The 12788-nt window shown below is 42.6% G+C and overlaps 1 protein-coding gene across 1 annotated transcript in view; it reads right to left on the bottom strand.

Moving 5' to 3' along the window:
* Positions 1 to 7604: 7604 nt before the first annotated feature.
* Positions 7605 to 12788, bottom strand: part of LOC119797673 — a 28894-nt gene continuing 23710 nt past the window's right edge. Inside the window, exons 2-4 of the mRNA XM_038306848.1 lie at positions 11964 to 12165; positions 9125 to 11847; positions 7605 to 7852 (exon numbers count right to left, since the gene is read on the bottom strand). Of these exons, the coding sequence (XP_038162776.1) occupies positions 7790 to 7852; positions 9125 to 11847; positions 11964 to 12165 (2988 nt within the window). The 3' untranslated portion in view covers positions 7605 to 7789. The remainder of the gene's footprint in view (positions 7853 to 9124; positions 11848 to 11963; positions 12166 to 12788) is intronic.

The following is a 12788-nucleotide window of genomic DNA, read 5'->3' as shown; positions in this document are numbered from 1 at the left end:
CAGTCCAGTCCTGTTTCTCTTTAGCCCAGGCAAGACGCTTCTGACGCTGTCTGTGGTTCAAGAGTGGCTTGACACAAGGAATGCGACAGCAGAAACCCATGTCTTTCATACGTCTGTGTGTGGTGGTTCTTGAAGCACTCACTCCAGCTGCAGTCCACTCTTTGTGAATCTCCCCCACATTTTTGAATGGGTTTTGTTTCACAATCCTCTCCAGGGTGCGGTTATCTCTCTTCCTTGTACACTTTTTTCGACCACATCTTTTCCTTCCCTTCGCCTCTCTATTAATGTGCTTGGACACTGAGCTCTGTGAACAGCCAGCCTCTTTAGCGATGACCTTTTGTGTCTTGCCCTCCTTGTGCAAGGTGTCGATGGTCGTCTTTTGGACAACTGTCAAGTCAGCAGTCTTCCCCATGATTGTGCAGCCTATAGAACTAGACTGAAAGACCATTTAAAGGCTTTTGCAGGTGGTTTGAGTTAATTAGCTGATTAGAGTGTGGCACCAGGGGCCATCAATTTTGAACCTTTTCACAATATTCTAATTTTCTGATATGATGAATTTGAGATTTTCATTTGTTGTCGTTTGTAATCATCAAAATTAAACAAAATAAACATCTGAAATATATGAGTTTGTATGTAATGTATGAATATAATATACAAGTTTCACTTTTTAAATGGAATTACTGAAATCAATCTACTTTTTCATGATATTCTAATTTTATGACCAGCACCTGTAAATGCAATCCTACAGTGTAAATGGTCAATAAGATGAGATAATCATCTAATTACAGGTGGAAGAACAGAACAGATGTCCTTACGGAAGAGGATTAGGGCCACTGGAAAAAAATAAAAAGTTAACTGATTTTTTTTATTTTATTTCAGTATAGTATGGGAAAAAAGTCAGAATTCTGACTTTAATGTCAGAATTCTGACTTTTTTCTCAGAATTCTGACTTTTTTCTCAGAATTCTGACTTTAATCTCAGAATTCGGACTTTAATCACAGAATTCTGACTTTTTTTCTCAGAATTCTGAGATTAAAGTCAGAATTCTGACTTTTTATTGTCAGAATTCAGTCAGAATTCTGACTTTTTATTGTCAGAATTCTGAGATTAAAAGTCAGAATTCTGACTTTAATCTCAGAATTCTGACTGAATTCTGACAATAAAAAAGTCAGAATTCTGAGAAAAAAGTCAGAATTCTGAGATTAAACTCAGAATTCTGACTTTTTTCCCATACTAAACTGAAGTTAACTTTTTTTTTTTTTTTTTCCAGTGGCCCTAATCCTCTTCCGTAAATAGTTTATATTATTCAATTGTATAAATATCTCAGGGCAGGGAAGAAAAAAAATTGGAAAATCTTAGAAAAAATAACTTTCATGGAGATTTTAGACAAAGAAAAAAGCAGTTATCCTACTTGGCCACTTGTTGTTTACACTAAGTTATATGTTGTGTAGCTTAATTTCGGTAACTGACCAAGCTAAAGAAAGCTAAACTGTTAGCTACTTGGCAAAGTTAGCCATGCAGGTCTGTCCTTTGTACCATGGTCTTGCAGTTACTTAATCCAACAATAACAGATTTTTTTAGTTTGTTATCCATCAGGTAAAACTTTATGTATCATTAGACACGCTACAGTACAGATGCTCCAGACTTGGCACATGGACCCTGCATTATATTAGAGATGTCCACACAAAACACAACGTTTAATATCATCGCAGCAATGTTAAGACAATAATTTATTGTAATGTCATTGGCAGGCACACGGTTAACAGGGTTAAGGCACAGGCTAACCTGAACCCAGTCAGATCTAGTACCTAAACTGGCCTCCTCCAAAGAACCTTCCTCTTTTTCTCCAATTTCCTCTGTCTCTGGAGAAGACTTCTGTGTCCATCCTTGGACTGGTTTAACTCATATTTGACGGACAAGACTTTTTGTGTCAGAAAGTATATATTAGGGCCCCTCCCATTCAATATCTACATGCTTCCCCTGAATTAGATCTTACAATGAAGAAGACACCCAGCAACAATAGAAAACAGTTGTGTCTTCACAGATCTGCCTAGGAAGTGGTGCAGACAGCTGCAGCTGATCCAGAATTCTGCTGCCTGTGTCCTCAGTAGAACAGAGAAAGTGGAAAACATCAGCCCAGTTCTAAAGATCTTACAATCTCACTTATATCCAGGAATAGATGTTAAAATATATCTGTTAGTCTATGAATTACTAAATGATTTGCTCCAAAATAAATTACAAAGTCGTTGACAATGGATCAGCCAGCCCTCTCAGGTCCACTGGATCAGATCTTGTAATGACCTCAGAGACTTGGACCCAATATTAAGACAGACAGAACAGGACAATGTTCAACAGGTTTTATTTCAAACAAAAAACAGCAAGGGGCTGGTTGTCAGTGGAGTGGATAACTAGATTATGTGCAGAGACCGGAAACAGAGGGCGGTGACTGTAATGTAGGACAGATTACAACTGGGAACAAAAGTCACTGACCCTGTTCAAAGTCCAGTCTGATCACAGAGGAAAGGGAGGAATCCGGGAGAAAGGTTGTAAGCCGTTTGCAGCCGTAGTTGATTTCAGAGCTCCCAGTGATGATGAGCTGACACCAGCTGACTCCAAGTGAGCAACGGTGTCCGTAAGGAGAATCCAAGCTGAGGTCAGACAGAACAGACAAGGGCAAAGGCAAAAACCTAAATATACAAAGCAGAAAACAGGTCAGAATCAGAATAACAGAGAAAACTCTAGAGTTACTCTCACTGCAGCTCAAATAATCTGGCGCTGATGGTAGGCAGGCGAACAACATAAATAGCTGAGGGAACAGGTGAAAACGATTGGCACTTATCAGCCACCGAGTCAATTAGATAGGTGAGCAGGAGCAAATGAGAATGCCAACCATCAGCACAAAGACCATGAGATATTGATTTTGCAGAACCAGAACCAAACATAGAAAAACTGTTTGTAGTTCTAAACTAATCTGGAACAAACTCCAGGAAAAATAATAACAACAAAATCAATAAAGGAGCTGAAACCCTTAGAAGCTTAAAATCTAGATCATATATTGCATTTCCTTTAAAATGTCCTTTCACTGTGCTAAATAATCAGATTTTTTAAATATAATCACATTATTTCAATGATTAACTATTATCTGATTCTATGCCACTGCGATATGCTTCTTTTTTGTCATGAACAGAACTTTAAATGGTCTTGTCACTGAAATGTGCTTCTGAAATAAACCTGCCTTGCCATACCTTCAGGGGTGTCAAAAGTACAGACATTTGTTACTGAAGTACAAAAAAAGCGAAAATATAGGACTTTGTTTACAGCAGAATATACTAAGGGGTCCAAAAAGGAGGGGACCAGCGTGTTTTCATGGGGGCCCAGAAAGGCATGAAATAAAAAACAGGGCAAGAGATTCAAATTTATGAGGAGAGCTGCATGAAATGAAATTTCTTTTCAATTAGGTTCAATAAAAATTCTACTACTTATTAGGTCAATATACATTTATAAATTAGGAATTTTACATATGTTGGACATAATTTAAGATAAAACTACCGTTTTCTATAAAATTTGAATTAGAACTCAAGAAAAACTATTAAATTCATCTGTAAAATTAGAGTTTTTTTTTTACTTGTTGTGAAAAAAAACATTTAGCAGATAAAAACTCTGCTCCTATCTCAATACCACTGAAGCTATCACCTTATTGTTTTTGAATAATTAATGAAACAGAATTTGTAAAGAAAAAGAATGAAATAGATCCAAAGGACCTATCAGTGACCATGTCTGTACCAGCGCATATAGAACCGGCCACCATATAGAACTGGTGAGGAAAGATGACACCATGGCGAGGTGCACCGTAAGCATCTCCCTGAAAGGAGTTTTTGGAACTTGGGATGTCTGCCTTACCTTATTGTCATTGAGGTTTTCTGGAGTCTTAAAGCCATAGAAATTCTTTCTAGACTCACTGACAGTGTCTGACATTAGATCAGGTCAGGATGTGTTGCTTGGTTAAAAATCCTCAGCATTCTCCATCTCACCTGATATGTACCTATTAAATACATTACTTATTCTATAGATTTAGCTATGAAATTTGGCTGATTACAGTTAAAAGAAAGGTTCACAACAGAGACACTTTTTCACATGAAGCCAGGTGGTTGGAAGAGCCACTGTCCCTGACTGAATTAGTCCTTTAAAAACTGCCTTTTCTTTTCACTAAAATTATTCTCACTGCTGTTAAAATCTGACAATTTGAAAAGCTACATAATAATGGATACAGAGTCACAAAAGCTTTTTGTATAAAAGCTTTGAACAAAATATATTTTTTTTGCTTTATTAATAGCTTTGATGGCTGATTTACTGCACCACAGGGCTTTAGCCCTCAAGAATCTTCAAAGTCTTTAAGACTTTTTGGTGAGCACAAACTGGCTCCTTATTCATCAGATGGTTGCCAGACTCATGCCAAACTGTCTCTGTTGGGTTTTGCTCCAGTAATTTTAGAGGACAGGTTCTCCAAGGCAGCACTCCATCATTCTGACTCTGAATCAAGCAGCCTGAACAAAGCCCAGAGCTGCATCTCTGCTCAAAGCTCTGCTGAAAAAACAAAAACATTCCAAATACACACCAAGTCTGCTGGGTGGGAATTTGTTCTAAATCATGAATTTGATCAGACTGATTCAGGTCAAAATAAACCTTATTTTACACTATAAATGTGAAGTAAGGATATGAAAAGGGAATCCAGCATACTGCAATTCTCTTTGAATAATTTATCAAAATAAACAATTACCAAAAAAAGGAGCAAAGCACCTAAAATGCTTTAATTTGCATCTTATTTGGAAGATTATTTGGAGATGCTTAGTGCCTTTTTAGGATCTGAAAATAATTTTTAAAATCTAGCAGCATCATAACCCCACACAGTGTTTTATCTGTCTATATTAAAGGAAAATCCGTTCAGCAAGGAATGATCAATAGATCATTATTTATACCTAAAACTAATATGTTTGTGGTGATTTAATAAATTTAGTGTTAATCAGTAAAGAAAAAAAATAATAAATTTCATCACCACTACTGAGTCTGGGAGCGGCCATCTTTGCCCAAATATAGTAACCCCTCCCTCCTGCCATCTTCCAGCAGTGACGTCACGGTGCGGTAAGCCTAGCGCCATTCTCCCCGCTTTACAATCAATCAATGGGAACTACTAGACACATCTGCAATCAACAACAATTATTGAAGATTTCCAGAGGACTTCACCATTGAAATTCACCAGAGCTATAGTGAAACTGACAATGCCCACATGCATGGCAGCTGGATGCTGGAATACATCAGGTAAAAGTAAAACAAAAAAGTAGTTATTTCACTATTCTGATTCTCCACGGACGGGTTCATCATTGGATTGCCAACTTCAACAGCGAGGAATGCCATTTAAGTTCTTTCCAGAGAAAACACACGTAATATGTAGCCAACATTTGGAAGAAGGTTTCCAGCGCATTGTGACAAACACCAGATACAGCACTGGGACTTGATCAACAGCCGATACCGCACCGTGACGTCACAAACCAGTAGGTGGCAGTAGTGTTCTTTGACAAGCATGGATGCCTCCAGTAAAGCACATTCACATGAACATTTCTCTGAATTAAAAACACTGATCATTTATTGAACAGTATTTAATGATTTCATATTTAACGTACCTTTAGAAGTTTGAATTCTGAATATGACCGGACTTTTTCGTTAATTGTAAAATCTATGTGGATGGCCCACTTATTACTACACAGGTTTGTCTGTTGAGGGTGATTACAAGTTACACAAGCAGCAACCCTGACTGCCTACAGGTGCGTTACTGATACCAGGATCAACCCTTTTGAAGGAAGAGCAACAGAACGGGTGATGGTAAGGTGGACTAAATAACTAAATAAATCAATTGGGAACAAAAGAACATGGAGAGCAGGCCTCTTTGCTTTTCTGGTGTGAACAAATAATCCAACAGGTTTTAGCTCAAGTTTTAAGGTGGAAAAGTCATTTCTCTGTGTAATGACCTCTTGAAAAGAGTAATGCCTGACTTTCTGAGGCAATCTGTATTAGTCACCGGCTGTGCAGGATGCTAAAGGAGACATATTTCTCTTATTATTAATAACAGTGAGACCATCAAATCTCTAGTCTGCCCCATGGTGTAGAACAGCTAATTTTACCAGTTGGGAAGATAACCCATTCTCATTTTACAAAGCCGTTATAAGCATTAGCTTGTACGGAAAAAACAGATTGCTAAAATATATATTTAATGCCAATGACTTTTTTTGGCAATAATATTTAAAACAGCAGAGTAAAGCCGGAGACTATCCTTGCTCTGAGAAACAAATGGCTGATATCTATTATAACTATTCATGTAGGTGATTCTGCACAAGAGGGGGGAAAAGGTTATAAATAAAAACACCTAATTATCCACAAAACAAACCAATTCACACGCAAAATATTCATTAAGCACAGCAGATAGAAATATCCCATCTTAATAGTCATTTAAGCACTAAAATAAAGGCTTCCTCTCAAGGAAAACATAGATCCAGTTCGCTCTTTAATTGTGAGACTTGGAGAATCTCATCTCAGAATAAAAAAAGAGGAATAAGCAAGATAGATTAAATTTCTAGCACAACTTAAATCACTGAATCAGCAGCAGGACAACCACTGCAAAAATAAAACAATTAGTTTAGCCAAACGCTTCAAGAAAAAGGAACAAAACTAAAATAAGAGGATCAGTTTTGCCCTCTGGCATATAAAGCTAATTAATGTCGACCCCGTCAACTGTGTCACTAACTGGACAGTGCTCAGTGTGAGCAGATGGCAGATGGCCGCTCACACTGAGTCTGGTTCTGCTGGAGGTTTCTTCCTGTTAAAAGGGAGTTTTTCCTCTCCACTGTCACTACAAGCATGCTTAGTGTGAGGGATTGCCTTCGAGTCAATGAGTCGAAGCAAGCAACTGGTTTTCCTTAGATAGAAAACTTTGAATCAATTTGACAGGATGATCTTGTTGAACTGTAAAGTACCTTGAGATGACGTGTGTTGTGAATTGGCGCTATAGAAATAAACTGAATTGAATTAAAGGGTTTGGATCCTTTTGGGGTCAAAAGAGTCCATTACATTTGTCTAAATAATGTGTGGGCCCGAGAGGTGCGATCATCCAAAAAAACAACTAAAAAAAGGACTGCGGTGATTGTGAGCAGAGCCCTAAAACCTTTTATTAGTTTAAGAGTTCAATGATTGGTTTTTTCTTCTTTTTAAAAAGAGTTCACTTAAAAGAAGTTAGTTAAAAATAAGCTAAAAGGTAAAAAAAGATTTAAAAAATGCAGGGTAGTCAGGAACAGCAGAGTCAGTGGACAGTCTGTAAAAAGGGGTGTACTCTTAGCCGGCGCTAATGGAGCATACAGTCCTCTCTCCAACACGCCGGGCCGCTGTCGCGCTCTCTCTCTCCAACACGCCGGGCCGCTGTCGCTCTCTCTCTCTCCAACACGCCGGGCCGCTGTCGCGCTCTCTCTCTCCAACACGCCGGGCCGCTGTCGCTCTCTCTCTCTCCAACACGCCGGGCCGCTGTCGCTCTCTCCCTCTCCAACACGCCGGGCCGCTGTCGCTCTCTCTCTCTCCAACACGCCGGGCCGCTGTCGCTCTCTCTCTCTCCAACACGCCGCGCGGTCCTCACTGCGCGGTCTTCTCTCTGTCTGCAGGTCCTTTCCCCCGTGCTTTGTCCAGCTTTCTTCTCCCTCTTCAACTGCGCAGCTGCCTTTTATTACAAACGCCACCGTCTGTATGCTGCTCAGCTGATTGAGAGCACCTGTGCTGCCGCCACGGGGTCTCCGGGTGCATGTGGCAACGTCACCTCCAAACCAAAACAAAATAAGAAGAAAACATGCAACACAGAAAACCAAAACTAAATCCAACAAGAAAAACAAACAACTTCAAATCAGAAAAACGACATAAAACCCAACTTCAAAATAAAACGAAACAGCCACATTACCACACCCCCCCAGACTTTAAAAAGGCCAGTCCCGGCCGATCTTTAGTCTCTATAGCGAGCTGGGCATTGCCCTCTCGTAGTACGTGTAGAGCGGCGCAGTACTTGTTCTTGTTCTCCATTAAGCACAGGGTAATAGAGCATCAAAGGCAGTTCATGTGTTTCGACAGGAGGTTGTTCCCTCGACGTGTTGGTAGAAGGAGCAATGCAAGTCTTCAGAGCATTTCTATGCAGGGTTCGTTCCTTCCCACCTTTCTCTGGCCTAACACAGTAAACTAGACCGGTGTCCCCGACAACGCCCACAACTACATATGGCTCTGGATTCCACCAACTGTGTAGTTTGCCCTGTCCTTGTCTGTTCCTATCCCGGACCCACACGCGTTCCCCAGGGAGAAGCACAGTTGCTTTGGCTTTCTTGTCATAACACCGTTTTTCATTATCTGCTGCACTAGTCATCCTATTTCTTGCCACCTCATAAGCGTGAGATAACTTCTGATGGTGTTCAAAGACCCATCCCTGCAAATTGTGGCGGGGTTGTGCGTCTACCACACCCAAACTCAAATCGACTGGGAGCCTAAGATGACGACCAAACATGAGGTAAGATGGAGCAAACCCGGTAGCACTGTGGACGACATTATTGTAAGCATGCAACAACTCTGGCAAATGCTCTGGCCACCTATTCTGTTTTTCCACCTCCAGTGTACGAAGCATGTTTAATAAGGTTTGGTTCATCCTTTCTACTCTCCCATTACCTGCTGGATGATATGGGGTAGTGCGGCTTTTAGAAACACCATACAAGCTACATAGCTCTTTCATCAGTTCGGATTCAAAGTTTGGTCCCTGATCAGAATGAAAACGCGCTGGGCAGCCGAATGGTTGGATGACATGAGACCAAATTGCACGGACAGTAGTTTGAGCAGTTTGATCACGTGTAGGAACAGCCCACGAGTAACGGGTGAACATATCGGTCATTACTAAAATACTTTGATATGTATCATTCGGCCGACGCAAGGAGAGGAAGTCAAGAGCTACTATCTCCAAAGGGTAAGACACAGCAATCGGCTTAAGAGGTGCTCGTGGTTCTACACGGTCTTTTTGTAGACTACAGACGACACACTCATTCTGGAAACACTGTACCCCCTTTTCCATGCTTGGCCAGAAGAAATGGCGCCTCAGGTGAGCGAGGGTCTTCTCCACTCCTGCGTGGGCTGTAGCTTCATGGCATTTCCTCCAGACCTCCTGACGTTTGGACCCTGGGCACACAATCTGGAAACGGGGCTCGCACATATAAGAGTCAAACACATGTCTGCAGAGAACCCCCTTGTGTATGCAAAGTCTCTTCCAATGTTTCAGCAGTTTTTTTGCCGGTTGACCTAAAACTGCTTGCTCAGTCTTATTTGGGGCCCTCCCCTTTTCCACATACATTCGTACCTGCTGTATGTCTGGGTCCGCCCCCTGGAGGGTCTGCCAATCTTCCCCCAGCTCCAGTGAACCCATGTCTTCTACATCGGCATCAATTACGGCTGCTACAGTGTATCCAGTGCTGGTTGTAACCTTGGGGAATCTGGACAATGCATCTGCGTTCAGATTCTCTCTCCCTGCTCGATACTTCACTTCGAAGTCAAATGAGGCCAACTGAGCAACCCACCGTTGTTCTACGGCTCCAAGTTTAGCAGTTTGTAGATGAGCAACTGGATTATTGTCAGTGAACACTGTGAACTTGGCACCAGTTAGATAATCTTTGAATTTTTCGGTGATTGCCCATTTCAGTGCCAGGAGCTCCAATTTAAATGAGCTGTAGTTTGCATCATTTCGCTCTGCAGGATGTAGGCTGCGACTGGCGTAAGCGATCACTCGCTCCTCTCCTCCTTGGTTTTGTGCCAGTACTGCACCCAGTCCATGATTGCTGGCATCAGTGTAGAGGCTAAAAGGTTGGGTGTAATCTGCATAGGCCAGTATTGGTGCTTGGGTTAAGGCCTCTTTTAGTCTTTCAAATGCAGTTTGACACTCTAATGTCCAGTCTATTAATTTGGTGCCACTCTTCTTATCAGTGGGAATGCCTGTTAGCAAGGAATGGAGTGGGCGTGCAATTTTAGAAAACCCCTGGATAAAACGCCTGTAATAGCCAGCCAGGCCCAGAAATGCCCTCACTTCCTTAACGGATTTTGGAGCAGCCCACTCTGTAACTGCCTCCACCTTCTCTGGATCAGGCATAACCCCCCTCTGGTTGACCACATGACCCAGAAATCGCACTTCTTTCTGGAACAGGTTGCACTTGTCGGGTCTCAGCTTTAAGCCATGCTTCCACAGACACATGAAGACTTCTTCCAGATGCTGCAGGTGAGTATCAAAATCAGGTGAGTAGACAATTATGTCATCCAAATATACAAGTAAGGACTCAGTAATCTGACCACTTAGACATTGCTGCATCAGTCTCTGAAAGGTTGCTGGTGCATTGCAGAGGCCAAATGGCATGCGCTGGAATTCAAAAAGGCCCAAAGGTGTAGTGAAGGCAGTCTTTTCTCTGTCCTTTGGCTCAACTTCGACTTGCCAATAGCCACTGGCCAGGTCTAAAGTGGAAAACCACTCTGCCTTAGAAAGAGAGGTTAGAGTCTCTTCGATCCTAGGGAGAGGGAAAGCATCCTTATGAGTGACAGAGTTCAATTTTCTATAGTCGACACAGAACCTCCAACTTCCATCTTTTTTCTTGACCATGACAATGGGTGCAGCCCAGGGGCTGGAACTTTCAGTTATCACACCTTTGTCCAACATGTCTGCCAGCAGTGACTTCATTTCTTTATACATGAGTGGTGGCAGTGGTCTATACCTCTCCCTTGTAGGGCATGCATCTCCCGTTGGGATGGTGTGCTTGACGGCGTCCGTCCGACCAAAGTCCTCATCATGTTTAGAAAACACTTTATCCCATTTTTGCAGTAGGGTGGTCAGCTTACCAGCTTCGGCAGGTGTTAAATTTGGTTGCTCCACCAGCCGCTGTAAGCTAAAGGCTTGGCTCTCCTCTAGGGAATCCACAGCTTCCACCAGCCCAACTTGTACGACGCCATTGTCATCAACAGCCAGGTCAACATCTCGCCCCCCGTGGACATCCACATCGTCTACTTGGTAGAGGCGTCCGATCTTTTGGTAGCGCCCTAGGGTAACTGGAAAATTATTCAAATTTTTCAGACGAACCGGGAGCCTACCATTTCTGACGACAGCAAGGGTGCGACCCACCGAGACAGTGTTGGGCTCCTCCAGGGCGACCACCAGGCCACAGTAGTCTCTCCCTGCTGGTCCTGCTCGGGCTCGACCCCAGACCACCACCTCACTTCTTGCTGGGATCCTGACCCCTCGCCGCTGAGCTGGCCAAACGTATCCCATGAACTCGTCCTCCGTGGCAACAGCAGTCCTCTGGCAAAGAAAGAAAGCCTCCCGCCAAGCCCGTTGGGACCTTGGGTTTTGGCAGCAAAAAGACAATGGCTTCCCAGGATTACGAAAAACCACATCCCAGCAAGGTCTGATTACGTTCATGCCAATAATGAAGGGATTCGTGGAGCATTCATCAGTCACTATAAAAACACCTTTTTGGTTAATTTCAACACCCTCAATCTTAAAGTCCATTAGGGCGTAGCCTATGCAGGGAATCTTGAGGCCATTTGCCGCCTTAAGCTGGACGTAAGTGGGAACATTATTAACATCACAGTCAGGGAAGTGTTTGAGGAACAGGCTCTGTTGCATCAGTGTCACTTGGGAGCCAGTATCCAAAAGTCCCTCCAAACAAACTCCTCCCACCGACACATCCACATATGGGCAATTCCCCACTAATTTAGTAGTGGCCCCTTGATCTTTTTGAGCTGACCCCACTGCATGGGCCCCGACAGTAGGGTGTGCTAGTTTAAAGCTGGCTGATTGACAGAGGCCCCTCTGCAAAATCGGGCTATATGACCAGATTGTTTGCATGTCATACAAATGGGCCTACCTTCCTCATCCCACTGGTAGCTGGTGGGACGGTCCTGGTTCCGTTTCCCCCGAGAATATGGAGATTTGGCCCTGGGCCTTACTGATGTTCGTGTGGAGCCAGTTGGTTGCTGGTCTTTGATTAACTCGCGGGCAAGGTCCTTTATCTGGGTCTTCACCTCCTCAATCAGCTCCTTCTTCAGCTCCTCTTTCCACGAGTTATTCTGTTGGTGAGGATGAAAAGCATTAGGATCTCTTACCGCAGCACATGTCACTTCAGGCCATCTAGGACTTTGTTCTTCTTCCAATAGAAGAGCCTCCTGTTGAACAGCACTGAAGGTTGCATCAGGGTCCAGGCGCACAAACCGTTTTAACATCCGAAGTATGGCACCATCCTCCAGGCCAAGCAGGAATTGGTCCCTAAGGTGGGTATCAGTGGGTGCTTCTGTTACATCATGCTTACGTAATTTTTGGTACAGCTCTCTCAACCGGAGCCCATATGCCTGGACAGGCTCGCCCGGTTTCTGCACACAACCAAAAAATTGTGACCGTAAAGCAGAGACGGGGACCTTCTTTGTGTACAAGTCATCTAGAACTGAAAATATTTTCGTCACCCTATCACGTTCATCATCACAGAGCACATTAATTTGACGTCTGGGTAAACCAGAAAGGGCACCAATCAAAATCTTTACCTTATGTGCTTCAGGTAAGTCATTTGCCTCTAACAGACCTTGCATTTGCTCCTTCCATTCATTATATTTAACATCATTCTGACCTTCGAATTTAGGGATCCAGGGGGCACCAGGATAAATAGGCATCATCATTTTTAAAAACAACAATTTAAAAA

The sequence above is a fragment of the Cyprinodon tularosa genome, unplaced genomic scaffold, assembly GCF_016077235.1.
Source record: "Cyprinodon tularosa strain WSP-4 unplaced genomic scaffold, ASM1607723v1 ctg594, whole genome shotgun sequence".
In the NCBI taxonomy this organism is placed as follows: domain Eukaryota; kingdom Metazoa; phylum Chordata; class Actinopteri; order Cyprinodontiformes; family Cyprinodontidae; genus Cyprinodon; species Cyprinodon tularosa.
This window is presented reverse-complemented; position numbering and strand designations above follow the sequence as displayed.